Source organism: Pongo abelii, chromosome 8 (assembly GCF_028885655.2).
Source record: "Pongo abelii isolate AG06213 chromosome 8, NHGRI_mPonAbe1-v2.0_pri, whole genome shotgun sequence".
NCBI lineage: Eukaryota > Metazoa > Chordata > Mammalia > Primates > Hominidae > Pongo > Pongo abelii.
Genome location: NC_071993.2, coordinates 68,791,880 through 68,819,733, shown reverse-complemented (window position 1 = coordinate 68,819,733; position 27,854 = coordinate 68,791,880). Strand labels below are relative to the sequence as shown.

Genomic DNA, 27,854 nt, shown 5'->3' with positions numbered 1-27,854 from the left:
CCCGTCCGTGACGCGTTCGCGCGGGGCCTCCGCCCCATCCCCCCTCCCGGGCGGTCCCCAGCGCGCTGCCTCCGCCGTTCCCCGCCCCCTCGCCTCTGAGGCTGCCCGGATAGCTGCCTGATCCAAGGCCCAGCAGCTTCTGCCTTCCCGATCCCCACCGACGGACGGAAGCAGCCCACCTGCAGGGCCGGGGCGCTGTCGGTCCACGTGGCCTCTCTGGAGCAGGCTGGAGTTGGCAGCGGGCTGCGCTGCGAGGACAGGCGCGGCGGACAGCCCCGGGGGCAGCGGCGGGGTCCTGGCTGGGAGAGGACAGGGTTGCGGCGGGCGGAACGGTGTCTCCTTCACTTCGCCCTCCAGCCGCTGCAGCTGCAGCCCGACCGCGAGCGTGCCGAGCGGCTTCAGCAGCTAGCGGAGCGGTGGCGGCGGCCCCCCTCAGGAGACCACCAGGTACCGCCGCGCCCGCCTCACGCCGAGCCAGGGGCCTAGGCCGCGGCGGCCAAGCGGGAGGCCCGCGCCGGACTCGGGGTCGGCCCTGGCTTCCTAAGATGGCCGCGCTGCCCCGCGGCCCCTCGCCCTTCTCTGCCCGGGACCTCCCTTTGGCCTTTTGACCCCAGCTGACCGCACTTCTTGTCCCTCCCGCAGATTCCCCTCTTCCCGCGGCCTCGCCATGGCGACCCACGGACAGACTTGCGCGCGTCGTAAGTAGAGCAGGGATCTCTGCGGGATGGGGCGGCGGGGAGTCGAAGCCTGTCGACCAGAAACCCGCAGTTTGTTCCCCCCCATCTTTCCAAGAACTTGGAAATTCGGCTGCTTTTGGTGGTCGCTCCACCGTCTGACCACCTCCTCTGCGGAGGAGGGGCTAGGCTGCTGGATTTCAAGTGGGGAACAAGGCCCGGGGAGTTGGTCTGTGGCCGCATGGACTTTCAGCTTTTGTACATATCTTTGACGTACAGAAGTAAAAAGTTATTAATTGGGGATTCCGCCTTTGGAGGATCGGATCAGTCACTTTTCTAGAGGAAGTAGCAGTCCCTCTTGTGAGAGCGCAAGGTCATTACTTGTGCTCCTAAGGGCGTGGACGTGCTTTGTGGAATGAATGAGCTGGTGTAATAAGCTCAGATTGCCTGCCCTTAAGCAGCACAGCATTGGCTGAGGACTTGAGAGTCACATTAGTAAGTTTGAGGCGCTATTTGATATTTAGTTGATGTAGACATTTGAGTGAAACACACATGGCAGTATTTTTTCCAAGTTTCAATATTTAAATTCCCAGTATTAAATTGTCTTCCCACTCCAGGATGTTGGTTTTCACCTCAGCGAAGATATTAAAGGACGTATCAGGGGAAAGGGCCTAGTCTTAGGTTTTGGTTTTATCTAATTTAGTTAAATCTGCTCATCTCAGTGAATTTTGGCAGATACATACATATCCATACACACAAATACTTGTTTGATTCTTTGTACTTGTCCAGTCCTAGGAAGTGAGGCTGTAGGTAATAGACTGTTTTTCTGTTTTGAAACGAATTTCCCAAGTTTGTATAACCATGGTTATCTATTTTAGAAATAATTCGTTGGTGGTATCTCTTTTATGGGTCGTTACAGTTTTATTGTAGCTCCTGACCGCATAAAAAACATTCCAACAAATGGGATTGCTTGAATTTTAATATCAGCAGTGGGTCATACTCTAGTTCTTGGATAGAAGATGGGAGAATAGAGACATTAACTCTGGAATGTTTTTTTCTACCAGCAATGTGTATTCCTCCATCATATGCTGACCTTGGCAAAGCTGCCAGAGATATTTTCAACAAAGGATTTGGTAAGAACCTTATTTTTAAAACGTTTTAGATGAAGAGTGAAAATGTATGTTTGGGTTGCTTAGCGAAATCAGATTAATCATTGCAAATTGTAAATATCTTGCTGCTTTAAATTTAGAGTTACTTATTTTTTTGAGACAGGGTCTCCTTCTGTTGCCCAGGCTGGATGCAGTGGCATGATCATACCTCACTGCAGCCTGGACCTCCTGGGCTCAAGCGATCATCTTTCCTCAGCCTCCCACGTCCCAAGTAGCTGGGACTACAGGCACGCTCTGTCACACCTGGCTAATTTTTTTTATTTTTCGTGGAGGTGGGGTCTCATTGTGTTACCCAGTAAACACAGTGGCCTCTCAAAGCCTGGTTGGATTACATTACAGACATGAGCCACCGTGCCCAGCCTTGTATTAATTCTTCTATTAGAAACTTAAGATACTTAGATTAAACTTCTGTGAAAATAGTTCTTTTACAGTCTACATCCCCCTCCCCCAGTTTCCCAAAATTTTTTAAAACTGTAGTTAGAGGATTTGAGCCTTTAAGAAAAAGCGGCTCGTGTTCTAATTTTTTTTCAGTTATAGCTTAGGCCTTGGTTGACTAGAGTTATGATATATTACTGTTTTGCTTTTGTGGTGACTCCTAATACTTTATCCGGAGTTAATGAGCTTTTTCAGGTGAATTTGAGTTTTCTTGAAAATTTTGTTCCATATCCTCCTCCCCTTTATTTAGATTGTTGGAAATAACCCCATTGGCATAAATGTCCTAAATGTCTGTATTATGATAAGTTGGTTTTGTTTTTGTTTCTGGGTTTTTTTTTTTTTTTTTTTTTTTTTTTTGAGACAGAGTCTTGCTCTGTTGCCCCGGCTGGAGTACAGTGGCGTGATCTTGGCTCACTGCAGCCTCTGCCTCCTGGGTTCCAGCAGTTCTCCTGCCTCAGCCTCTCTGGTAACTGGGATTACAGGCACACGCCACCATGCCCAGCTTTTTTTTTTTGTATTTTTAGTAGAGACGAGGTTTCACCATGTTGGCCAGGCTGGTTTTGAACTCCTGACCTCAAGTGATCCGCCCGCCTCGACTACTCGAAGTGCTAGGATTTCAGGCATGAGCCACCGCACCTGGCCATATCATGATAAGGTATTAGCTATTCTGAAATTTCAGTTGAATGATTTTTTAATCTGATATTTAAGTTTAAGAATAGTTTGGGGGCCAGGCGTGGTGGCTCACACCTGTAATCCCGGGACTTTGGGAGGCCGAGGCGGGCAGATCACGAGGTCAGGAGATCAACACCATCCTCGCTAACACAGTGAAACCCCATCTCTACTAAAGATAAAAAAATTAGCCGGGCGTGGTGGCACGCATCTGTAGTCCCAACTACTCGGGAGACTGAGGCAGGAGAATGGCTTGAACCTGGGAGGTGGAGGTTGCAGTGAGCCGAGATCGTGCCACTGCACTCCAGCCTGGGCGACAGAGTGAGACTCCGTCTCAAAAAAAAAAAAAAAGAATAGTTTGAAAGCATTCTTTTGTGTACCAACTACCAAAAAACTAGACAAAGCAGTATAGGGATAATTCTGCCCTTTATAAGCCAGTTTACAAAAGATGAATTTGTAAAATTTCATTTAAATATTGTATATTAACACATTTTTATCCACCTCTGAATATGTGGAATCTTTTTGTTTTTTATGTATATTTTATGTATAGTCAACAATTGCTATGTATCTTTCGTACAAAAGAATCATTTTGTTTCTTTTGCTATTTGTTGAAGGTTTTGGGTTGGTGAAACTGGATGTGAAAACAAAGTCTTGCAGTGGCGTGGTGAGTGTTACTGTTGAATAAGTTCTATTGAACCTTTATAATTTTTCAACTTGTAAAATGGTCGTAACTGAAAGATGTCTACCGGTTTTGTCTTAAAGAGGAGGCAGAAGTTAACTTTTTTTTAAGAGATTTGCGTGTAACCTGATTTATTTTGGCCTTGAATGTTTTCTGATTTTCATGTGGTCTTTCGTCATATTATGTATGCACAAGGAACTTAGGAAAGACCAGTCAGGTGGTACTCTTTACTCAGTAAGATTACACATTTGAAGGCAGGGAACCCATTATTAGACTTTTTTGTAACCCTTTGTCAACAATGCTCGTCAAAGTTATGGGCATAAAAATATTAGGACCTCATTAATTTGAGTGTACTAATCATTTATATAATGTCCATTTTCTAGTAGTTTTCCCTGGAGAAGATTTCCACATGTATTTTGTGAGTTTAGGGAGTCCTGATCTGAATTTTTTTTTTTTTGAGACGGAGTCTCACTCTGTCACTTAGACTGGAGTGCGGTGGTGTGATCATGGCTCACTGCAACCTCCGCCTCCTGAGTTCAGGTGATTCTCCTGCCTCAGCCTCTCTAGTAGCTGGAATTACAGTTGCCTGCCACCACGCCTGACTGATTTTTGTATTTTTAGTAGAGTTGGGGTTTCACCATGTTGGCCAGGCTGGTCTCCAACTCCTGACCTCAGGTGATCCACCCACCTCAGCCTCCCAAAGTGCTGGGATTACAGGTGTGAGTCACCATGCCCAGCCAAGAATATTTTTTAAAGAGGTTAATATTTTGGTGTCTTGATAGTTCAATGAACTGTTACAAAGGGGATAAACTAAAATTTAACTTTTTTCAAGACAGGGTCTCACTCTGTTGCCTAGGCTGGAGTGCGGTGAGTGCAGTGGCACAATCTCAGCTCACTGCAGCCACGACCTCTTGGGCTCAAGCAATCTTCACACCTCAGCCTCCCAAGCATCTGGGAGTACAGGTCCTATCCATCATGCCCGAGTACTTTTTGTAGTTTTTCTAGAGATGACGTTTTGCCATGTTGCCCAGGCTAGTCTTGAACTCCTGAGCTCAAGTGATCCACCCACCTTGGCCTCCCAAAGTGCTGGGATTACAGATGTGAGCCACCATGCCCAGCTAGTAAAATTTAACTTTGTGCAATTTTTTTTACTCTAAAAATTTTTGTTTTGAGATTATTTTGGGGGTGGGTATAAATGTGTGCATATTAGAATCCTGTAGGTTATTTTGATAAATGTATACGTATATATATAGAGAGAGAGACTTTTTTTTTTTTTGAGATGGAGTCTTGCACTGTCACCCAGGCTGGAGTGCAGTGGCATGATCTCAGCTCACTGCAGGCTCCACCTCCCAGGTTCATGCCTTTGTCCTGCCTCAGCCTCCTGAGTAGCTGGAACTACAGACGCTGGCCACCACGCCCAGCTAATTTTTTTGTATTTTTAGTAGAGGTGGGGTTTCACCGTGTTAGCCAGGATGGTCTCGATCTCCTGACCTCGTGATCTGCCTGCCTCGGGCTCCCAAAGTACTGGGATTACAGGCGTGAGCCACCGTGCTCGGTCTATATAGACATTTTTGATGTAGTGCATGTAAGTGATATTTATTTAATCGTATTGTAGTTTCTTTTTTTTTTTTTCCCCCTCTGAGACGCAGTCTTGCTGGAGTGCAGTGGCGTGATCTCAGCTCACTGCAACCTCTACCTCCCAGGTTCAAGCGATTCTCTGGCCTCAGCCTCCCAAGTAGCTGGGATTACAGGCGCTTGCCACCATGCCCCGCTAATTTTTGTATTTTTAGTAGAAACAGGGTTTTGCCATGTTGGCCAGCCTGGTCTCAAACTCCTGACCTCAAGTGATCCCAAAGTGTTGGGATTACAGGCATGAGCCACAGCGCTAGGCCTGTAGTTGTTTAAAAGCCTAGGCCTGTTGGATTTCTGGGGTTTTACATTGATCATATCTGTCGCTTGGTTTTTTTGGTCTGAAAGGAAGCCTAGGTGTTTAGTTATGATTGGATGACTTATTTGGCCAAGTTAACAGGTTACAGAGCAGTGGTTTAGTGTGTTTTTTAATGTTCCCATTGTTAGTCTATTGAGGCCCCTAGTGTATTTGTTGAAACACAAAAGGCCTTCTAAAAAAGATTCAGTCCTTGTGTTTAAAAAGCTTACTTTCTAGTTGGAGAGACAAAATAAACTGAGAATACTGAGATAATTAATATCAAATGCTAGATCATTTGATAAACCAAATCTTTGTTGGAAAGGAATAGATTATTGTGTATAGGGTTAGGGAAAGTTTTATGGAAGTAGGTTTAAGAGCATGAAGGATATGTAGGAGCTGGATTAGATATAGCATGTTTTTATTCAAATTTAATACATGTAACTCAACAACCATGGTATTGATCCTATAGTATGTCTCTGGCCCCAGATAAGTCCCGTTAATACCTGGCTCTGTTTTCTTACCCGAACAGCAAAGCTACTGAAGCCACCCCAGAATGTAGAAGCCAAAATTTCTGGTGGTAGAGTAAAGGGTATGAGCTGTAATCTGGCCCAACTCTGGTCCCATAGGGTGGTGTTGGCTTTGTTTCTTGAGGCTTCCTTGGCATGTGTATATAGGCTGGCTCTTGATCTATGGGCTGATGGATGGCCGTAGGTGGGGCCCCAAGAGTCATTAATGTCATTCAGGATTAAATATAGCTACTCACACATTCCCCGTTCATACTATCTGCTAGAAAAACCTGTTCCATATATATTGTTTTAATAATGCTTTCCTTTTCTGTGGAGCATATGAAAACGTACAAACTTTCACAGTGTCAGTTCAATTTAATCATCCGGATGTAGGCTTTGTAATTATAGTTGCAGAAACAGACCCAAAAAAGTTAAGTGAGGCTGGTCACAGTGGCTCATTCCTGTAATCCCAGCGCTTTGGGAGGCCAAGGCAGGAGGATCCCTTGAGCCCAGGAGTTCTGAGACTAACCTGGGCAACATAGTGAGACCCCGTCTCTACAAAAAAATTTAAAAATTAGCTGTGCTTGTTGGTGGGTACCTGAAGTCCCAGCTACTTGGGAGGCTGAGATAGCAGGATCGCTTGAGCCCAGGAGTTTGAGGCTGCAGTGAGCTATGACTGTGGCACTGTACTTCAACCTGGGCGACAGAGTGAGACCCTGTCTCCAAAAAACAATGCAAAAAGTTGTGTCCTGCTCAGTGTGATGCATTTAGTAAATGACACGAAGAACCGGACATCAGAACTCCCAATTTTTATATCTAGTGTTCTTTCCTAACGTGATCCAGTGCTTTTTTTTTAATTGGAGATGGAGTCTCACTCACTCCATCACCCAAGCTAGAGTGCAGTGGTGCCATCTTGGCTCACTGCAACCCCAGGCTCTCGGGTTCAAGTGATTCTCCTGCCTCAGACTCCTGAGTAGCTGGGATTATAGAAATGCACCACCATGCCCGGCTAATTTTTTTATGTTTAGTTGAGACGGGGTTTCACCATGTTGGCTAGGCTGGTCTCAAACTCCCTCCCTCAAGTGATCGGCCCACCTTGGCCTCCTGAAGTGCTGGGATTACAGGTGTGACCCACCACGCCCAGCCAGTCCAGTTCTTTTTAGTATAGGTATTGAGGGCTATGCTTTGACTTGAAATTCCTGTTAATGAAAGGATCTAATTTAGGAGAGTGATATAAGACCTAAGGATTTGTCTCTAACAGCAGAGCAATAGTTATACAATGTTCTATTTTCTGAGAGAAGGATGACTGGCCTTTCCTCCTATTGATACAGTTTTTGATATTTCTCACTCTGCAGATATCACAATTTCTGGCTGTAGTCTCTTTATTATTTTCACATCAGCTGTCTTCCTTAGGCTTGGCGTGGTGATGCTTGTGATCCCAGCTACTCAGGAGGCTGAGGTATGTGGATCACTTGAGCCTGGGAGGTTGAGGCTGCAGTCAGCTGTGGTGACACCATTGTGTTCCAGCTTGGGTGACAGAGGCAAGATGCTGTCTCAAAAAAAAAAAAAAACTCAGATAAGCGCTCCGTATTTTTTCTTTTTCAGTTCGTGTGCAACCAGGGATTGGCACATTATTATTTTTAGACAGGGTCTCACTGTGTCACCCATGCTGAGTGCAATGGTGGGATTATGGCTCACTGCAGCCTGGACCTCCCAGGCTCAAGCAGTCTCCCACTTCGGCCTCCTGAGTAGCTGGGACTACAGGCGCACACCACCACGCTGAGCTGGTTTCTTAATTTTTGTAGAGACATGGCTTGCTATGTTGCCCAGACTGGTCTCTTAAGTGCTGGGATCACAGGCATGAGCCACCACACTCAGTCCCCCATTAATTTTTGAATCCCAAATAAAATCACCTTAGCAAAACCTTCCTTAAAAGATGTACAGTTAGCCTGGTGCGGTGGCTCACGTTTGTAATCCCAGCACTTTGGGAGGCCGAGGTGGGTGGATCACCTGAGGTCAGGAGTTGGAGACCAGCCTGACCAACATGGTGAAACCCCATCTGTACTAAAAATACAAAAATCAGCTGGGTGTGGTGGCGGGCACCTGTAATCCCAGCTACTTGGAAGGCTGAGGCAGGAGAATCACTTGAACCTGGAAGGCGGAGGTTGCAGTAAGCCAAGATCACGCCACTGCACTCCAGCCTGTCAATAGAGCGGGACTCTGTTTCAAAAAAAAAAAAAGATGTACAGTTTGTTCACTTGAGAATTCACTACAGGTTAACTTGTGATTGATTGGAAATGTCAGGTGTGTATGTAAAGTGGCAGTCAGTTGCTCAAAGGCTTATTTGAGCAAGATATGCTTAGAGAGTAGCACAGTGCAGAGGGATACGAGTGTTCAGGAAGCTAGAAAAAGGAGGATTCATGAATTTACCAAATGTTTCAGCGGGTTTTTGTGTGTGTGTGTGTGTGTGTGTGTGTGTGTAAGGCAGTGATGAATTCTAGGCTTATGAGAATGTTCATGAAGTTACTGATTGTCTTGTTAGGAATTTTCAACGTCTGGTTCATCTAATACAGACACTGGTAAAGTTACTGGGACCTTGGAGACCAAATACAAGTGGTGTGAGTATGGTCTGACTTTCACAGAAAAGTGGAACACTGATAACACTCTGGGAACAGAAATCGCAATTGAAGACCAGGTAACATTTTGAAAATTTTAGTATTAATTTTATTAATTTATTTTTGTATTTCAAAAAAAGAGAGAAAACAAATTACTTTTCTTTCAAAATAGATTTGTCAAGGTTTGAAACTGACATTTGATACTACCTTCTCACCAAACACAGGGTAAGCATAGACATTTTTATCTATATTACATTTAAAAGTATTTCTCTTTTGTATATTTAGAAAAGGTGTACATTTACTGTTTGATAGCTTATTAAGCTACCTTGTGGTGAAATCTCTGTATCTGCTTTTATTTATTTATTTGAGATGGAGTCTTCGCTGTGTCACCCAGGCTGGAGTGCAGTGGCATCATCTTGGCTCACTGCAGTCTCAGCCTCCCGGGTTCAAGCGATTCTTCTGCCTCAGCCTCCCTGAGTAGCTCGGACTACAGGTGCGTGCCACCACGCCCAGCTAATTTTTGTATTTTTAGTAGAGGCGGGGTTTCACCATGTTGTGGCCAGGCTGTCCTGGAACTCCTGACCTCAGGTGATCTGCCCGCCTTGGCCTCCCAAAGTGGTGGGATTACAGGCATAAGCCACTGTGCCCAGCCTTTTTTTTTCTTTTTTTCATATTTATTTTATTTTATTTTATTTTTATCTGGGACAGAGTCTCACTCTGTCACCCAGGCTGGAGTGCAGTGGCGCAATCTCAGCTCAATGCAACTTCCGCCTCCCGGGTTTAAGTGATTCTCCTGCCTCAGCCTCCTGAGTAGCTGGGATTACAGGCATGTGCCACCACGCCCACCTAATTTTTGTATTTTTGGTAGAGACGGGGTTTCACCATGTTGATCAGGCAGGTGTTGAACTCCTGACCTTGTGATATGCCTACTGTGGCCTCCCAAAGTGCTGGGATTACAGGTGTGAGCCACCGCTCCCAGCCTGTTTATTTATTCTCTGTCACCCAGGCTGGAGTGCAATGGTGCGATCTTGGCTCACTGCAACCTCTGCTTCCTGGGTTCAAGCGATTCTTCTGCCTCAGCCTCCTGAGTAGCTGGGATTACAGGCGTGTGTCACCATGCCTGGCTAATTTTTTTTGTATTTTTAGTAGAGACGGGGTTTCACCATGCTGGCCAGGCTGGTCTTGAACTCCTGACCTCAAGTGATCCACCCACCTCAGCCTCCCAAAGTGCTGAGACTACAGGCGGGAGCCACCGTGCCTGGCCTATATCTGCTTTTAGAATACTATGGTTGCTATCATTGGCTTGCCTTCAAATATTTGCCTCTTCGTTGTTGCACTAACTTGGGCAATTAATGTGTTTCTAACAGGCTTTTGTGACTGATTGTTCTGCAAAGCAGTCGTCCTAGATGGCTGTCCAGTTGCCTCATGTGTCCTTGTCTTGTGGTTGATTGAGCTGACTTTTTTACTCCCTCTTATTGTATTGCTGGTTTTTACTCCCTGGTCATACTGCAGTTCATTTAAGTCTGTTTTGTGCTCTCTTGTGCAGAAGTGTGTGTAAATTTTTCCCAGTGACATCAGTTTGTTCTTTTTCCAGAAAGAAAAGTGGTAAAATCAAGTCTTCTTACAAGAGGGAGTGTATAAACCTTGGTTGTGATGTTGACTTTGATTTTGCTGGACCTGCAATCCATGGTTCAGCTGTCTTTGGTTATGAGGGCTGGCTTGCTGGGTACCAGATGACCTTTGACAGTGCCAAATCAAAGCTGACAAGGAATAACTTTGCAGTGGGCTACAGGACTGGGGACTTCCAGCTACACACTAATGTGTAAGTATTTCTTTCATAGGATACTGTGATGTAGGCCTTCAGAGGATGATTTTGATGTCTGTCATCTCTTATTGATCTGGGTGCACCCTGAAGGATTTCTCATAACATTTAAAAACAAAATCATTCTTGGTCATTTCTAGGGTGCCCCTTGAAAGCTTATAGTGGAAGAATGTTAGTCTGACCTTTGGTGCTGAGAGAGTAAATGTTCATTTTATATGTGGGTTTAATGCACTTTGTATTTTTACAAGAGGCATTAGATATTGGCAGACTGCTACCAGTGCATTCATTTTACTTAATTATTTTGGTGTGTGAGATGCTGACTTGATAGGATTGCCTAAAATGTATGGTGTTTTGTTGTTGGGTTTTTTTTTCTTTTTCTTTTTTTCTTTCTTTTTTTGTTTTGGTTCAGACAAAGTCTTGCTCTGTTGCAATCTCGGCTTACTGCAACATCCGCCTCCCGGGTTCAAACAATTCTCCTGCCTCAACCTCCCAAGTAGCTGGGACTACAGGCGTGTGCCACCATGCCTGGCTAATTTTTGTATTTTTGGTAGAGACGGTGTTTCACCATGCTGGCAAGGCTGGTCTGGAACTCCTGACCTCGTGATCTGCCTGCCTGCCAAAGTGCTGGGATTACAGGCGTGAGCCACTGTGCCCGGCTGTTGTTGTTGTTTTTTTGTTTGTTTGTTTGTTTTAAATTATTTTTGTAGAGATGGGGCCTTGCTATGTTGCCCAGGCTTGTCTCAAACTCCTGGCCTCAAGCGATCCTCCCGCCTCAGCCTTCCAAAGTGTTGGGATTATAGGCGTGAGCCACTGCATCCAGCCGGGTGTTTTTACCTAGCCCAAACTAGGTAGATACATGGAAAGTACTTAAAATGTTTTTCTTTCCATTGTAAAAATTCATTGGTAAATAAAAGAAGCACAAAGAAGAAAACCTACATTTCTTATAATCATGCCAGCTAGGTATATAATCTTTGTTAATGTTGTGGTTCACCTTTTTATATGTGTGTTTATATATACGTATATATAAAATACATAACCAAAAGGCTGTTGGAGAACCTCTTTCATGTTTAATACAGTGTGGTAATTCCACTGAATGGATTCTGTGGTTCATTTTACCAATTCCTGTATGGGTATGGGTTGGGGAAAAAAACCTGTTAAAACTTGAAAGTTTTCAGTGAAACACTAAAGAGCCACTTGAGCTGTGGTTTTTATTTAAATGTAATGCTACAGATCAGCCTGTGCCTTAGACATCATTACATTGTCTATTCTAGATCTACTAATTTAAAATATCTTACAGCAATGATGGGACAGAATTTGGAGGATCAATTTATCAGAAAGTTTGTGAAGATCTTGACACTTCAGTAAACCTTGCTTGGACATCAGGTACCAACTGCACTCGTTTTGGCATTGCAGCTAAATATCAGTTGGATCCCACTGCTTCCATTTCTGTGAGTACTTTTGTGGACTTAGAATGGGGGTTTTGGTTGTGGGAATGAGTCTTTGGGTATACTGAATTATGTTGAAAATTTGAACTGATTTCACACAGTCCCCAGTTTACAGATAGATTAGTTTTAGATTTTGAAATGCTGCTTTTTTGATGGATACAGTGTTAGACGTTTTATTTCCAGGCCAGGCCGGTGGAGTTTGTTTAACCTCAAAAGCTGCCGAGTTAATGTTGATAATAACCTTGAGCCATAGGCCTGTCTACGCCCAAGTATAGCTGGTGTTTTGGTCCCTGAGTGGTTCTTACCATGTCAGAAATAATAGTGCTTTAATCTCTTTTTTTAAGGCTCTGTGTTGTCCAGGCTGGACTGCAGTGGCACAATCACGACTCCCTGCAACCTTGACATCCTGGGTTCAACCTCAGCCTCCTACTATTCCCAACTAATTTTTTGATGTTTTTTTGTAGAGATGGGATCTCCATATGTTGCCCATCCTAGGCTCAAGCTATCATCCCGTCTCAGCCTCCCAAAGGAGGCTGTTGGGATTATAGGCATGAGCCACTGTACCTGGCTAGTATTGTAATCATCACTTTGTCTTTTTTTTTTTTTTGAGATGGAGTCTCTGTCACCCGGGCTGGGGTGCAGTAGTGCGATCTTGGCTCACTGCAACCTCCGCCTCCTGGGTTCAAGCAGTTCTTCTGCCTCAGCCTCCCGAGTAGCTGAGATTACAGGTGCCCGCTACCACACCTGGCTAATTTTTTTTGTATTTTTTAGTAAAGACGGGATTTGTTGGCCAGACTGGTCTCAAACTCCTGACCTCAAGTGATCCACCCGCCTCAGCCTCCCAAAGTGATGGGATTACAGGCATGAGTCACCACGGCTGGCCACCTTCTCCATTTCTAATTGCACGACAGCAATAAAAACCTCAAGATTCATACAGCACACTTCTGTTACTTGCATTGATGTTCTGGGATGTCTGTGGCATTTTAACAGATTTAATGTCAGTGGAAGAAGCTTTTCTCAGCTACTAGGAGTTCATAGTTAAAATGGGAAGGCAGCTTGGGACCCCTTTGTCATTTAGTGACTCCTGGGAATTAGTTTAGAAACGTACCTAGCCTTTCTCACTTCAGTAATGTTAGCTGCCACTCCAATTCAGCAGTACCCAGAAGCATTGCTTAATGCTCCTTGTGATATTAGGAGGTATATATTTGGTTCTCCTTCCCTCTCCTGGCATAGAACTCCTAAAAAATCCTTGGAATCCCCAAAGTATTAAGTATCTTTGTGTATGCTAATGAGTTGACTGGTGGCTGGCCACCTTTAGGTAGCTTGGGGAGGAGGGGGGAGTGGGGCGGGCTAGTCAGTGGAGAGACCGAGGTGTGATTAGAGGGGGTGGGGAGAGGGGCTGTAGGTTAAGTTGTTCACCAATGGCTAGTGGTTTAATCAGTCATGCCTGTATAATGAAGCCTCATGAAAACCCACAAGGACAGAGGTCAGTGAGCTGGGTAGCTGAGGTTACTGGAAGGTGGCATGCCTGTAGAGGGCATCGAAACTGTGTCCTTTCCTATGTTTTGCACTATACGTCTCTTCATCTGTATCCTTTGTAATATCCTTTATTAAAACTGGTAAATGTAAATAAAGTGTTTCTTGAGTTCTGTGACCTGCTCTAGGAGATTAATTGAACCCAAGGAGGGGCTTGTGGGAACCTCTATTTAGAGCTGCCAGGTCAGAAGCAGAGTTAAAACAACCTAGGGCTTGCAGTTGGCATCTGAAGTGGGAGGAGGGCAGTCTTGTGGGACTAAGCCCTTAACCTGTGGCATCTGATGTCTCCAGGTGGAATTAGAGGACATTTAGCCAGTGTCTGCTGCAGAAATCATTGCTTGCTTGGTGTGTGGGGAAAGCTCTCACACATGTGGTCACAGAAGCATTCTGTGTTGTGAGAGAATAGTAGGAGAAACTGAGTTGGCTTTTTTCTGTATCCTCAGAATTGATGTCAGGATTGGGATTTGCTAGAGTGGCTCTAGCTAGAGTGGTTCATCGAAGCATGGTTTAGGAAGAAAAAGGATAAATGGATGGGAAATGAGGAACTTTTGACTCCTGGGTGGTCAGATGGTCACCCCTGCTATGGAGCCACAACTGTGCTGTGCTCAGGTACTTAAAAATTACCAGTGGAATTCAAAGATAGATCCAACTCCAAGGGAGTTGGTTCACTGGGTGCATAAGGAAACGCAAACAATAAGAAACAAAATATACAATCCCTTGATTATTGTTACTTGTAATAGCTAAAATCAAAGTGAAAGAGTGCTGGATTGTACCTTGATGCTAGACCAAGCTCAGATTTCATTTGGTTTAAGCCTTGGCCACCAGCCTCAAAGCCACCTTGCAAGGGTAAAAAGTACCCCTAATACCTGTATTTGCTGTATTTTGCCCAGTTTGGAGAAATTTAAAAAGTCAGAAGTCAGAGATTACATTGAGAAATGTGATCTGAAATTGCCTGGGGCAGTAGTCAGGCTTATTAATCAAGATAAAGGCTGACAAATGGGGAAGGGTAGATTTATTTTGGGAAGGCAAAGCAAATATTTCTAATTTTCATTGATCTGTAACAAAACTGATTTTTTTGTACCATGCTCATACTGCCATATGGTAATATTGTTGGCAGATTAAACTCCCTTGTGTAAATAAGTCTTGTAATACTGATTGATGATTATATGTATTGTGAAATTGAGTTGAAGCCTCCTCAGGATGTAATACCTATGGAAAGTGACTGGCCTGAGGAGGAACTGGATCTCACTGTGAGCTGATTTCTGTCCTGAATAGTTCTGCACAAGGTACAAATAACAGTAGATCAAGGGGAAAAAAAGCTGGTACAAGAAGATAAAGAAGTTTCTAATGGCTTCTGTCAACCTAAAGGAAGAAACTAAGGCACAAAATACAATTTTAAAGAATTTATTTGCACCATAATGAGGACAGCTGCCCAGCAGACTGAGATCCAAGTGGATTTGAGCTCCATTTGGCTCTTGTTACAAACAGGTTTTTAAAGGCCAAAAATTCGGGACAGGATGTGGGCTGATACAAAGTTGGCAGGAATTCTCTTTGGTTTACAGAAATAACATTGATTAGTGATTGTCTATACATTGTTCTTTGTATCACAGATTCCAGGAACATGAAGATAATGGGTGAGGGTCACATTGTGCAACTTGCAGTACCACTTTAGATATTTGCGAGCCAGCCTGGAAACTACAAGGAAGGAAAAAAAGAACAAAATGTTTTTAAACAATTTCCCCTGGGCATGGGGTGTGTGTCCTGTGACTAAAGTCTTGTTCTCATGTCTCTCTGGGCCTGATAAATTTTGCATACCTCACATTCCTCATACTGCTGAGCTCTTTTTTTTTTCTCTTCATAGGACCAATTAGGGTTTTTTATGTTCGTTTTTTTTTTTTTTGAGACGGAGTCATCCAGGCTGGAGTGCAGTGGTGTGATCTCGGCTCACTGCAACCTCCACCTCCTGGGTTCAAGCCATTCTCGTGCCTCAGCCTCCTGAGTAGCTGGGATTATAGGTGCCCACTACCACACTCGGCTAATTTTTGTATTTTTAGTAGAGATGAGGTTTTGCCATGTTGGCCAGGCTGGTCTCAAACTCCTGACCTCTGGTGATCCGCCCGCCTCAGCCTCCCAAAGTGCTGAGATTACAGGCATGAGCCACCGCTCCCAGCCTAGTTGTTTCTTTAAACCATCCCTATCCCACAGTAGCTTCTCCAGATGATAGGCATATTTGTGTTTGTACTCTTGTAGATATGTCTATTATATAAATGCAACAGGTGTAAACATCCTTGACAGATATATGGACCGTTTTGCTGTAAGGGATCCCTGTTTGAAACCAGGGGGTGGCCTATGATACTATGGTATATATATTTTGGTTTTTGTCCAGTTCCTGGCTCACAGCTTCTATAACCCTTGTAATTTCCCAAGTGACTAGAGCAGTAAGAGTGTCTTTTGTTGAGATATTTGGCCATTTGTCCTTGGTTCCTGAAACAGGTCCAGAGCATAAAAGTGAAAGACAGTCTTTTGTGGGTTGTTTTTTTTGTTTGTTTGTTTTTTCTTTTGATGAAATCTCACTGTCATCCAGGCTGGATGGAGTGCAGTGGCACCATCTCTGCTCACTGCAACCTCAACCTCCGCCTTGCGGGTTCAAGCAGTTCTCATGCCTCAGTCTACTTAGTAGCTGGGATTAGCCCGACTAATTTTTGTATTTTTAGTAGAAATGAGGTTTCACCATGTTGGCCAGGTGGGTCTCCAACCCCTGACCTCAGGTGATCCACCTGCCTTGGCTCCCAAAGTGCTGGGGTAACAGGAACAAGCCACTGTGCCCTGGGCTATTTTGTTAAACAGGCCTCTTTCAACCAAATCTGAACTTATGTTAATGAGGTGATTTTTGGATAGTCCCTAGATGACCACATGATAGGGGGTGCTGGTTGCTAGGGAACAAACCTTCTGCCTTGGGGAGGGCATAGTAGCTAAAGGTTGAGCCAGTGGCCAGTGATTTAATTAATCGTGCCTTTGTAATGAAGTCTCTGTAAAAACCCAAAGGACTGAGTCCAGGGGGCCTTCAGGAAGGTAAACAATAATACATTCATGTCATGGGAGGGTGGGGCACCCCAGCTCTACAGGGATGGAAGCTCCTGTGCTTGGGACCCTTCAAGACTTCACCTATAAAGGAAAAGATACATAAGTATCTTTTCATTTGTATGTTAATTTATATCCTTTAAAATATTCTATATAACTGGTAAATGTAAGTGTTTCCCTGAGTTCTGTGTGCCATTCTAGGAAATTACTTGAACCCCAGGGGGTTGTGGGAACCCTGACTTATAACCAGTCTGTAAGAAGCAGAGGCAAAACAACCTGGAGCTTTCAACTGGCATTGAAAATGAGGGCGGGGCAGTTTTAAGAAACTGAGCCCTGAACCTGTGTGATCCGATGCTATCTCTCCAGGTAGATAGTATCAGAATTGAATTAGAGAACATCTAGCTGGAGTCCGCTGCAGAATTGTTTGCTTGATGTGTGGGAAATTCTCCCTAGGCCTTATGAGAGTATAGAGGCAGAAACTGAGTTTATTTTTTCTACTCCTTATCACAGTTTCATGGTTTAACTCCTACTGTTAAATAATAGGAATTTTTTTTTTTTTTTTTTTTTGGAGACAGAGTCTCACTTTGTTACCCTGGCTGGAGTGCAGTGGTGCGATCTCTGCTGTGCTCACTGCAACCTCTGCCACCTGGATTCAAGCGATTCTCCTGCCTTAGTCCCCCGAGTAGCTGAGATTACAGGCGCCTGCCACCGTGCCTGGCTAATTTTTGTAGTTTTAGTAGAGACGGGGTTTCACCATCTTGGCCAGGCTGGTCTTGAACTCCTGACCTTGTGATCCTCCCAAAGTGCTGGGATTACAGGCATGAGCCACCAAGCCCGGTCAATAATGGGAATTTCTTTCTTTCTTTTTTTTTTTTTTGAGGCGGAGTCTTGCTCTGTGGCCCAGGCTGGAGTGCAGTGGTGTGATCTCCACTCACTGCAACCTCTGCCTCCCGGGTTCACGCCATTCTCCTGCCTTAGCCTCCCGAGTAGCTGGGACTATAGGTGTCCACCACCACGCCTGGCTAATTTTTTGTATTTTTAGTAGAGACGGGGTTTCACCATGTTAGCCAGGATGGTCTTGATGTCCTGACCTTGTGATCCGCCCGCCTCGGCCTCCCAGAGTGCTGGGATTACAGGCATGACCCACTGCGCCCGGCCAATAATAGGAATATCTATCCAGCTGTCTGAGGCTCTTATTTGTAAGGCACAAGATGGTCATTAGTGAGGTATTTTTCTTCTTTCTTTTTTTTTTTTTTTTTTGAGCTTTGTTGCCTAGGCTGGAGTTCACTGGCGCAATCACAGCTCACTGTACCCTCAGCCACCTGGGCTCAAGAGATCCTTCCATCTCATCCCCACTTCCCCGGTAGTTGGGTAGGTGTGCACCATCATACCAAGCTAGAAAAATTTTGTACAGACAGACAGGGGTCTCACTGTGTTGCCCAGGCTGTTGTTGAATTCCTGGGCTCAAGTGATCCTCCCGCCTTGGCGTCCCAAAGTGCAGGGATTACTGGTGTCAGCCACTGCACCGGGCCTGTTTTTTTCTTCAGATGGTCATTGGTAGCTCATGAATATTTGGCTGTAGTGCCAAGTGAATACAGGTGTTTTGGATGTGGTTTGTGTCTGTATAGTTACATCATTTCTTTCTCTGGATTGGGCTCTTCGGATGTTACACATTATAAGGGTATAGACATCGAATCATTTGGAGATCTGTTTTGGTCACATAGGCTGTTTGTTACTTTTATATTGTAGCCTTCAGAATGCTGAAAGCAAAGCAAAGTTGCGTGTCTAGGCAACCTAGGCCCTGGAAATGAAGGCAGGTGTTCCCGGCCTCTGGTGTGGCTTCATAATGTTAGGAGTGGTAGAGAATGGAGCTAGAAAGAAACTACTCTTTACTATGTCTTACTCTTCAGGATTCATTCCAGCCGTTGAAGTCGGTAACTAAGTCCTAAAATGTTAGGATTGTGTAAGGAAGGCAGGGGCCTGGATTGGTACATGATACCTCACTGGGACCTCCTCCCAAGCACAGTGATTACATACAGCCAGAACTCAGCGGCACCGACATTCATGAGTGGTGTAAGAACGTGAGGATAAAGGATTGTTTGATCTGATTCTTCAGAGGAATTACTTGTCGTTTGGAGATTTTTTTTTTTTTTTTTTAACATTGATGGTTTTGATTCTTTAGGAAGAGTCCTGAAAGTAGTAATGTGTGTAACTAAGTCATGAATTTAAACTTTATACCCTGCGCTTTAAGGCTGCTGTGTGTCACCTCTAGTGAGCCTGACTTGTACCACATTTTGGTCTGGTTTGTTGTGCTAGACTAGAATTAACAAAGACGATTTTTATGAGAGTGCTTAGGCTCTTGTGCAGTACGGACAGTTTGGGGTCTTTGGATACATTCCAGTGGCTATCAGGAGTATTGTGTCCTACTGAGAATTTGATTTTTGAGTTGAATGGATACGAATTAAATAGTACCTGGTTTGTTTGGCTTAATACATAATATTGAATTTTATTGTCTCACGTGAATAAAACTGAACACTTCATGACCACATGATGGGGAAACATGTAGGGGCTTTGTCTCTATTGAAATATTTTTCTTACAGTTGTTTTTGTATTTTAGGCAAAAGTCAACAACTCTAGCTTAATTGGAGTAGGCTATACTCAGACTCTGAGGCCTGGTAAGTATTCTTGATAAAGTAGGATTGTTTTGATAGTATTAAAATTTAGTTTTCATTCTTCAGCTTATTTTTCAGACCTTTCAAGCACACAGAAGAGTTGAAAGAAGAGTACAATAAATACATGTTTACCTTTTGCCACAATTTTTTATTTCTCTTTTTTTTTTTTTTGGCTGGGCCATTTGGTCATGACACTTCTCTTCAGAATAAGGCCCGTCTCTCCTTTTCTGCATAACTATAATACTATCATACCTAAGAAAGTTAGTGATTCCTTATTATTTAATACCCACTTCCTATCAGTTTCCTCACTTGTATCTGAAATGTTTTGTAGTAATTTTTATTTTGTTGATCAAAGTTCACTCATTGCTTTGGTTCTGTCTATAGTCTTGTTGACTTTATGTAATATTTTGAAGCGTGCTGTGTCTAGAACAGCGCTTCTCCAACTTCAGGGTGCACATGACTCATCTTGGAGTCTGCTTAAAGTACTGGAGACTTTTCCCCCTTCAGATAGGGATTTTCCTCCCCAAAGTTTATTTTGGTGATTTTGAAACCTAAAGAAAAGTTGGAAGAATGGTACAATGAACATCATATGCCCTTACCCTTCACTGACCAATTATTAACAATTTATTAACAATTATTAACATTTACTACATTTATTTTATGTCTCTGAAACTTCACATACTTTTTAAAAAAAATGTATGTTTTGCAGACATACAGACTTGGCAACCCCTAGCATGTGTATCCTAAGAGTAAGACATTTTTCTTTATAAGCACAATAGCATTGTCGCATCTAAGAAAACTAACATTAATGTAGTACCAAATACATATTCAGATTTACCCCCGTTCCCAAATGTGTCTTTATTGTAGGTTTTCCTTTCTAGGATCTAATTATGATTATGTCTCTAGTCTCTTTTCATCGGGATAGTATACTCAACATTATAGGATATTCTAGAACACTTTGAACTTGTTATTAAAACATTTCTCTGTGACTTGGTGCCTTACCTAGCTAGAATGGTAACCCAGTTCTGGTGTCTCAGATACTTCCAAGCGCCCTCTGGTGGCCAGCACTAGTAGGTCAGCTGACAGGCTGAGGAAGTGACAGGCAGGCTCTGGGGATGACTGTGAAAGAAGGCCCAGACTGAGTGAAGTGCCAGGTACATCACGGTTTTGTGTTTTTGTGTTTTTTTGTCTTAATAGGTGTGAAGCTTACACTCTCTGCTCTGGTAGACGGGAAGAGCATTAATGCTGGAGGCCACAAGCTTGGGCTCGCCCTGGAGTTGGAGGCTTAATCCAGCTGAAAGAAACCTTTGGGAATGGATATCAGAAGATTTGGCCTTAATATATTTCCATTGTGACCAGCAGCAGGCTTTTTTTCCCCCAAGAAGATGATCAAAACAAAGGATGATCTCAACAAGAGCTGTATTTTAAGTATTTAGACAGTTCCTTGTTAGCTGGTTTCTAGTCGAATTGGTTATCTAGTTACCAATGCTGCAGTCCTGCAGTCACCTATACATTATTTAAATGTATTTAACTGTTAAATGTGCTACCCACCAATAATGAAATAGACCTTTATGAAAACTGTGCAGTTGTGTGCATGTTTGTTTTTATGTTCTTTTAGAAAACATTGACTATTACCATTGAGTGAGATGGATCAGTGGATGTTAAGATGAGGTTACAAATTTTGTTAAGTTCAGCCATTATTACTTTTGGTATCCCAGAACATGACAAATTATGAATAAAACAAGTATACATAATTAATGGCTCCAAGTATTTGCAGAGTTCCACGTTTGCCAGCTAGGGTCAAATCCCCGTGGTAGCTAGCCAGTACTTATTTTTCCAGTGAGTATTTTTCTGTTTACCTAGATCTGTGCCACAGAATCTTCTGTGTCCCTAGAATAATTCCACGAGCTTTTTAAGACTACAATAAGAGGATACATGCTTTTACACTCTTCAGTTTGTAAGTCTGTGCAGAATTGCCCTGCATCGTTGAAAGGAAAAAGAGAAGGTGCTGAAAAGTTACACAAACACACCATACCCCTGTGAGCTACTGCTAGGAACATAAAGTAGGCCCTGGTTTGGTGAGATGGTGTTAGGTGTACAGAAGAGGAGTAAGGTGTAGACAGTGAGGGTAACCTGAGGGACTGTGAGAGGTCATTACTCATTTCCTTCTAGGCAGACACACTGAAAGGTGGGTATAGGTAGGAAACCTGAGGCAACCCCTTTAGGCTGTGTGGCATTGGCCTTCATCTGGGCATGAATGAGACATTAATAGGTGGTTCTGGTTGGAAAAGTAGGAAAGAGCACGTTTTCTGATAGGAGAAGATAATTGGAAGGATATGATTAAAGGTTAGAGATGATTTGTTCAACAAATCTGTAATAGTAGACCTGAAGAATGGTAGAGCCTGAGTGATAAGAAACGGGTAAGAAAATGGAAGGGCTCATTACCCAAGAAATGATACATGCTACAAACTTCCAGGTTGAGAAGAAGCTGGTGAGAGACCAGAGCTCAAGCAAGCTCTCCACACAGGAGGGTTGGGGGCATGAAGACCCCTCTGGTCCCGCTATTCCTAGGGGACTGGCTTGAATGGCCCCTGTGAATCATGGTTCTCTGAAAGGCCCTCTCCAGACAGACATGACTTAAGTGACAGAAGGTTAGAATTTGAGCCAGCTTGAGTCAGGTAAGAGGAACAACAGATGAAAAGATGTGCATGCAGGCTAGGTCTGAAAGCAACTCTTGCAGTGTGAAGTAGACCCGCAGGTAACTAATCACTTCTGGTGGTCCTCTAAAGAGAAAAACCCTAGTCATGGGGACTGCTGCCCCTTAGCTAATGGGTGGCCCTTTATTGGGCAGTGGCTACAGTAAGTTGGACTGAGGTGTGGCACAAGTGAGTTAACTTTCGTCAAGGATTTGCTTAGAGTAAATTGAACCTATTCACCCACGTGCATCCTAATATGCTTTTATGAGTTAGAAAAGGGTAGGTTTCCAGCCATGGTCTTGCGTAGTGTCCAAAATGCAAAGTTTGTCCCAGGAGCTGTGAGCACATGTGGCTTTTTTTTTTTTTTTGAGATGAGTCTTGCTCCGTTGCTCAGGCTGGAGTGCAGTGGTGCAGTCTCGGCTCACTGCAACCTCTGTCTCCGGGGTTCAAGCAATTCTGCCTCAGCCTCCTGAGTAGCTGGGATTACAGGCGTTAGCCACTGCGCCTAGCCTCGTGGCTCTTTTAGCCCTGCTTCCAGCAGTTTCCAGGGACACTTCCCACCACGGAGGCTTACCAGGTAGTGGTAAAGGCTGCTTAAATTCCAGGCTAATGCCACTTATGCCTGAGGTAGTGTCAGTGGAGATAAGATCTGTGAGGTTGGGGAGATTTAAATGAGAAGCAGAGCACCTGGGTCGAAGGTGCTCCATGAGGCCTGGTTCCTTCTCCACCTCCCCTCATAGGCAGATGGTTCAGGAAAGCCTGAAGTTCTCTTCATTCTCTAGGGAGTGTAGTAACAACTGCTGTCCCTATAGGCTTGTCTGCTTCACGCCTCCCTGGCCAGTGATCCCCCTCACTTTCCTTCAGAATTTCAAGGAGACGGCAGGATACTCAAGTCAACCCCGAGGTCCTCAGATCCAGGCCAACTGGCCTGGCTCTCAGAGGTGATGTTCCCCGACCAGGGCCTCCACTGGAGAGGTGAGGCTCGGGAGCTGACTGTGCTGTGAAGACATGAGCAAGCCGCCAGCAGAACTGGCATCACCTACAAAATCACACAAGTGACACCCGTGGTCCCCTGCAATCCTCTTTCCTGTTGTCAGACACCAGACGTGGCCCTCCACCAGTCCCAGCTGCTCGGAACCAGAGCTTCGCCTGCCATGAGGGAAAGATGTAGGAGGCAGAAAAGCCCGAGGTGCTGGTGTCTCTGGCCATTACACGTGGCCAGGCCAGTTAAAACTTCATAACGTGCCTCCTGCCAGCTGGAGGTTTCTGCAGTAGGGCCACAGACCTGGCGCCAGGGAGGGGACGAACCTCAAGGCCCTTTTCACTGAAGGTAGGAGCTGTCTGTGCTGGGCCTTCCCTCCCTTCCCCATCCAGCGCCACACACGGAGGCTCAGGAGGTCGTGTGTCCCAGCCCCACTTTATTTTCGAATTTAAAACTCAGGGTCAATTCCTGGGGTTCCCAGGCAACCCTCCCTCGAGACCACTCACTAGGGGCCAGCCCTAGATCTTGAAGGCCAAGGTGAGGCCATCGCCCAGGGGCAGGAGGCTGATGTAGACCCTGACGTCCCGCCGGATGCGTTCGTTTAGGTTTCGCACACACTCGGCCGCCACGTCCCCTTTCGGAGGTTGCAGCACCTTCCCGCGCCACAGGACCTGCGGGGGGGCGGGGCCAACCGGGCCGTGGGAGGCGGGGCTTCGGGGGGAGGTGCTCGGGCGGAAGGCGGGACCTCGGAGGGAGGTGCCCGGGCGGGAGGCGGGGTCTTGGAGGCAGGGGCCCAGACGGGAGGCGGGGCCTCGGAGGGAGGTGCCCGGGCGGGGGGTGAGCAGAGCCGGAGACTGAGAACCAAAGCCGAGGAAAGCCTGGGTACCGGGGCCGGAGCCCAGCAGGGGGTGGAGCCTATGTGACTGGACTGGGTAGGGCTTTGGAGTATAAGAGGGGTCAAGAGAAAAGATGGGGACCCGGCCCGAGAGGGTGCTTTCTCCTCCCCCGCAGTGGATCCCTTACTCTGAGGACGGCGAGGATGCCTCCGGGTCGCAGCAGCTGCAGGCAGCGCTCGTAGTAGGCGGCGCAGTTCTCCTTGTCCGCATCCACCACGGCCACGTCGAAGGTGCCGGCCTCGCCCGCCGCCAGCAGCTCGTCTTGCGGGTGGAGGGAGGGCAGGTGCGGCTGAGTCCGCGGCCCCGGCGGCCCTGAGGCCCCTCCCAGGCTGGCCCGGGCGCTGTGACAGCCGGCCCTGCCCTTAACCCGCTCGGCAGGCCCAGTCACAGCTCGGCCACACAGCGGCCTCGTTTGCAATGGCCACAAAGCCCTTCCCGCTTCGGTGCTCACCCAGGGTCTCCAGGGCGGGCTTCAGCCGGAGGTCGATCTTGTGCTCCGCCTCGGCCTGCGGAGGGAGCGGGTCAGCCGTTGCGCCCCCGCCTGGGGCTGCAGAGCTAGGCGCGGGCGCTCACCTGCCTCCACAGGGGCCGTCCCAGCTCTGGGGGCTGCGCGTCCACCTCGCAGGTCACCACGCGCCCGTCCGCGGGCAGCGCCAGGGCCAGGGCCAGGGCGGAGTAGCCCGTGAAGGTGCCTGGGACCAGGACAAAGACCGGCTCAGTCCAGAGTGGGGGTCGGCCCGGAAACTTCGGCCCTCCGGGATCCCGGCCGCGTGCCCCTACCCAGGTCCAGCGCCTTCTTGGCCTGGATGAGCCGCGCCAGGTTGGCCAAGAGCTGGGCCTGCTCGCAGGTCATCATGGAATCCCCCTGCGGCTGCTCCAGGGTCAGCTGCGTGAAAGGAGAGGGTGGCACCAGCCTTGCCGGTCACCCACCTTCGCCCTGGGGGTCCCAAGCCCCTAGGGGCGCGGTTATGGGCGTGGCCTGGGGGACGGGCCCTTCAGGAACGCCCGCCGCATCCGACCAAGGGAAGCCGGAAGCCTAGGGAGGGCCACCGCCCAGCCCAAGGTCACACAGCCACGTGGGACCCGCAGGGGTCGAGAGGGACGCCCGTTTCCGTCCCGCGCCCTGCTGACCAGCCTCAGGCTTCGCAGCGCCGGGTGCTCCCGCATGGAGCGGCTCAGAAGATACTGCCACAGGGGGCTGTCCTCGGGGGGAAGCAGGCACTGCTCTCGCCGGCCTCGCCATGGGGGGTACAGCCTCCCTGCCGGGGAGAGGGTGTTGGGTCAGGGTCCGGGGCTCTGCGGCCACAGGGGTTAACCTGAGCCACGCCGCGCCCTCCTCTGCGCCCGCCCACCCGCCCGCCGGGACCAGGTCCTGCTCACCCAGGAAGAGGCCAGTGGCGAAGGCGGCGCCCAGCGCGGCTGAGCCCAGGGCCAGCGCGGCGGGCACGGAGAGCCGGGGCACCGGCTGGGTCATGGCGCGGGCAGGAGGCGGCAGGAGGCAGTGGCAGGTTACGTGCGCTGGAGCTCCTGGGACAGGTCTTGGACTCGCGGGCTCGCCGGGCTCCTCCTTGTCGGGGCACTGCCTGCGGAGCCGCGGTCTCGGGCATCATCTGGCGGCTACACAGCCTTACTGCAAGCCCCGCCCGAGAGAGCCGGGCGCGATCTGGTGGCCGCGCCGGGAACTGCGCCCCTGCGGGGAGCAGGCCAAGCGCTTAGATCTGAATTTTCCCGCCTGTACCCGCAGTCCAGGTGCCTGCGTCCATTCCCCTCATGCCAATGCTTTTTTCTCCTCGCCACCATTTATTCTGAGGCCCCTTGGGGGCATATGTGGATTGTGTATGGAGGGCGCCAGTGTAAGTTACAAGATAGTCACAAGTACAAGAGATACAGATTAAAGGGGGAAGGCCTCCTGGGCAAGATACCCCAAAGCATCAGGCTGAAGGAGTGAGGGAACTGGTTTGAGGGCACGCAGCCTCGAGTTGGGGTTCAGGAGCCCTGGGGTGGGCCTGTGGAACTGAGACCATATTCTTAGCTGTTAAAATCCTGCCTTTGGGGGCCAGATGGATACGAGTGTCTGATCTTGGGCCTGCCAGTCTCTCTGAGCCTCAGTTTCCTTCCTGTAAAATGAGGCCCACAATCTTACCATAAGAGGCACCAGATCCCACAGCTTCGCACACAGTAGCACAATACATAAGTGGCAGCCGCTGTTATGTTCGTAGGTTGGAATGAAGACATCTTGGGGAGAAAGCCGGTGAAGCTCCCTTGCAAGGTTGTTCTGCTGAAACACTGTCCAGAGAGCGCTGACTGAACCCCTACCATGCGCCAAACTCCGGAGGAGGTGAAAGACGCTGTCCTTTTTTTTTGTTTTTTGAGACTGAGTCTCGCTCTGTCACCTAGGCTGGAGTACAGTGGCACAATCTGGTCTCACTGCAACCTCCACCTCCCGATTCAAGCGATTCTCCTGCTTCAGACTCTGGAGTAGCTGGGACTACAGGCACGCACCCCAACACCCAACTAATTTTTGTATTTTTTGTAGAGACGGGTTTTGCTATTTTGGCCAGGCTGGTCTCGGACTCCTGGCCTCAAGTGATCCGTTTGCCCCGTCCTTCCAAAGTGCTGGGATTACAGGCCTGAGCCATCGTGCCTGGCCTTGGTGTTCTTTTTTTTTTGTTTTTTGGCAAGGTCTCTGGCAAGGCTGAAGTGCAGTGGCAAGATTACCGCTTACTGCAGCATCGAGCTCCCACGCTCAGCAGTCCTCTTGCCCCAGCCTCCCAAGTAGCTGGGACCACAGGCGGTCACCATTGTGCCCGGCTAATTAAAAAAAAAAAAAAAAAAAAAAATTTTTTTTTTTTAAGACAAGGGGTCTTACTATGTTGTCCAGGCTGGTCTTGAACTCCTGGCTTTAAGTGATCCTCCTGCCTCAGCCTCCCAAAGTGTTGGGATTACAGGCGTGAGCCCCCGTGCCTGGCCTCTGGTTGGTATTCTTAGTGAAGCTGGTTTCAGAGATGCAGGTCACACACAGCTGGCGGGTAGCCTAAGCTTCACGACTTCTGCCTCTGTGAAATGGGGTTATGAATAGTCCCAACCTCCCAGGGGACCAAATGAGAAAATCCAGGCAGAGGACTTACACGGGGCCTGGCACTTAGTGAGCTGTCATGTTACCTTTAAAAGGAGTCAAAGTCTGAAGGGCAGACGGTTATCTTCCTGCTGCTCTGCAGATGTCCCCTGGGGTGGAGACTGTAAGAGTCTTTTTTTTTTTTTTTTTTTTTTTTTATGAGACGGAGTCTTGCTCTGTCGCCCAGGCTGGAGCCCAGTGGTGCGATCTCGACTCACTGCAACCTCCGCCTCCCGGGTTCAAGCGATTCTCCTGCCTCAGCCTCCTGAGTAGCTGGGACTACAAGCGCCCGCCACCATGCCTGGCTAATTTTTGTACTTTTAGTAGAGACGGGGTTTCACCATATTGGCCAGGCTGGTCTCGAACACCTGACCATGTGATCCGCCCGCCTCGGCCTCCCAAAGTGCTGGGATTACAGGCGTGAGCTACGACACCCGGCCAAGAGTCCATTTTATCAACGCTGACTAGGCATTGAACTCCACTGGGGGGCATCCCAGGTGGGGGCTCAGCCTGAGCGAGGCCCAGAGGCCGGCTTGTTGAGTGCTGCCCGGCACTCCTTGCTGCCAGGAGTAAAAATAGTAACATCAGGGCCCCTTTATTGAGGACCTGCCGGGCACCAGGTACAATGCGTCCAGGATCCGGGGGCGGCTGTGATCTTGTTCCCATTTTCCAGAGCAGGAAAGCTCAGAGACCACCGCCCAGACCCCGCAGCCAACAGAGGAAACGCGCCCACCACTCCCTTGTACCCTGGGACCCAGTGGGGAACAGGCCTTCCTGGCTCCTCTGCTGGGACGAGGGCCCAGCTCGAGCTGGCCTGAGGGCCCTGCGCTCAGGTGGGGCCGCGGACGGCCCTCTCCCTTCAGCCCGGGGGTCCAGGTTGCAGCAGGCCCCCAGCTCACACTGAAACTCCCTCCTACAGCCTGGCTTTAGGCCGG

The 27,854-nt window shown here is 47.3% G+C and overlaps 2 protein-coding genes across 2 annotated transcripts; one reads left to right on the top strand and one right to left on the bottom strand.

Moving 5' to 3' along the window:
- On the top strand, window positions 1-20,811 carry VDAC2 (voltage dependent anion channel 2). Its single transcript, XM_024253287.3, has 10 exons — window positions 1-447; window positions 643-698; window positions 1,739-1,807; window positions 3,562-3,611; window positions 8,602-8,754; window positions 8,847-8,899; window positions 10,269-10,496; window positions 11,794-11,944; window positions 19,176-19,233; window positions 20,428-20,811. Exons 2-10 carry the CDS (start codon window positions 668-670, stop codon window positions 20,517-20,519), a joined length of 885 nt encoding a protein of 294 aa, XP_024109055.1. The 5' UTR covers window positions 1-447; window positions 643-667; the 3' UTR covers window positions 20,520-20,811.
- Window positions 20,614-25,445, bottom strand: COMTD1 (catechol-O-methyltransferase domain containing 1). Its single transcript, XM_002820800.5, has 7 exons — window positions 25,185-25,445; window positions 24,936-25,063; window positions 24,585-24,690; window positions 24,378-24,496; window positions 24,256-24,310; window positions 23,932-24,065; window positions 20,614-23,579 (listed from the first exon to the last, which is right to left on the bottom strand). Exons 1-7 carry the CDS (start codon window positions 25,276-25,278, stop codon window positions 23,427-23,429), a joined length of 789 nt encoding a protein of 262 aa, XP_002820846.2. The 5' UTR covers window positions 25,279-25,445; the 3' UTR covers window positions 20,614-23,426.
- Window positions 25,446-27,854: the final 2,409 nt, after the last annotated feature.

Excerpts from the sequence above, each read along its gene's own strand:
- VDAC2 (XM_024253287.3), top strand. The coding sequence starts at position 668 with ATGGCGACCCACGGACAGACTTGCGCGCGTC. Across the intron at positions 699-1,738 it reads CGGACAGACTTGCGCGCGTC|CAATGTGTATTCCTCCATCA; the intron begins GTAAGTAGAGCA and ends TTTTTCTACCAG. Across the intron at positions 19,234-20,427 it reads TACTCAGACTCTGAGGCCTG|GTGTGAAGCTTACACTCTCT; the intron begins GTAAGTATTCTT and ends TTGTCTTAATAG.
- COMTD1 (XM_002820800.5), bottom strand. The coding sequence starts at position 25,278 with ATGACCCAGCCGGTGCCCCGGCTCTCCGTGCCCGCCGCGCTGGCCCTG. Across the intron at positions 25,064-25,184 it reads CGCCACTGGCCTCTTCCTGG|GGAGGCTGTACCCCCCATGG; the intron begins GTGAGCAGGACC and ends TCTCCCCGGCAG. Across the intron at positions 23,580-23,931 it reads GCATCCTCGCCGTCCTCAGA|GTCCTGTGGCGCGGGAAGGT; the intron begins GTAAGGGATCCA and ends GCCCCCCCGCAG.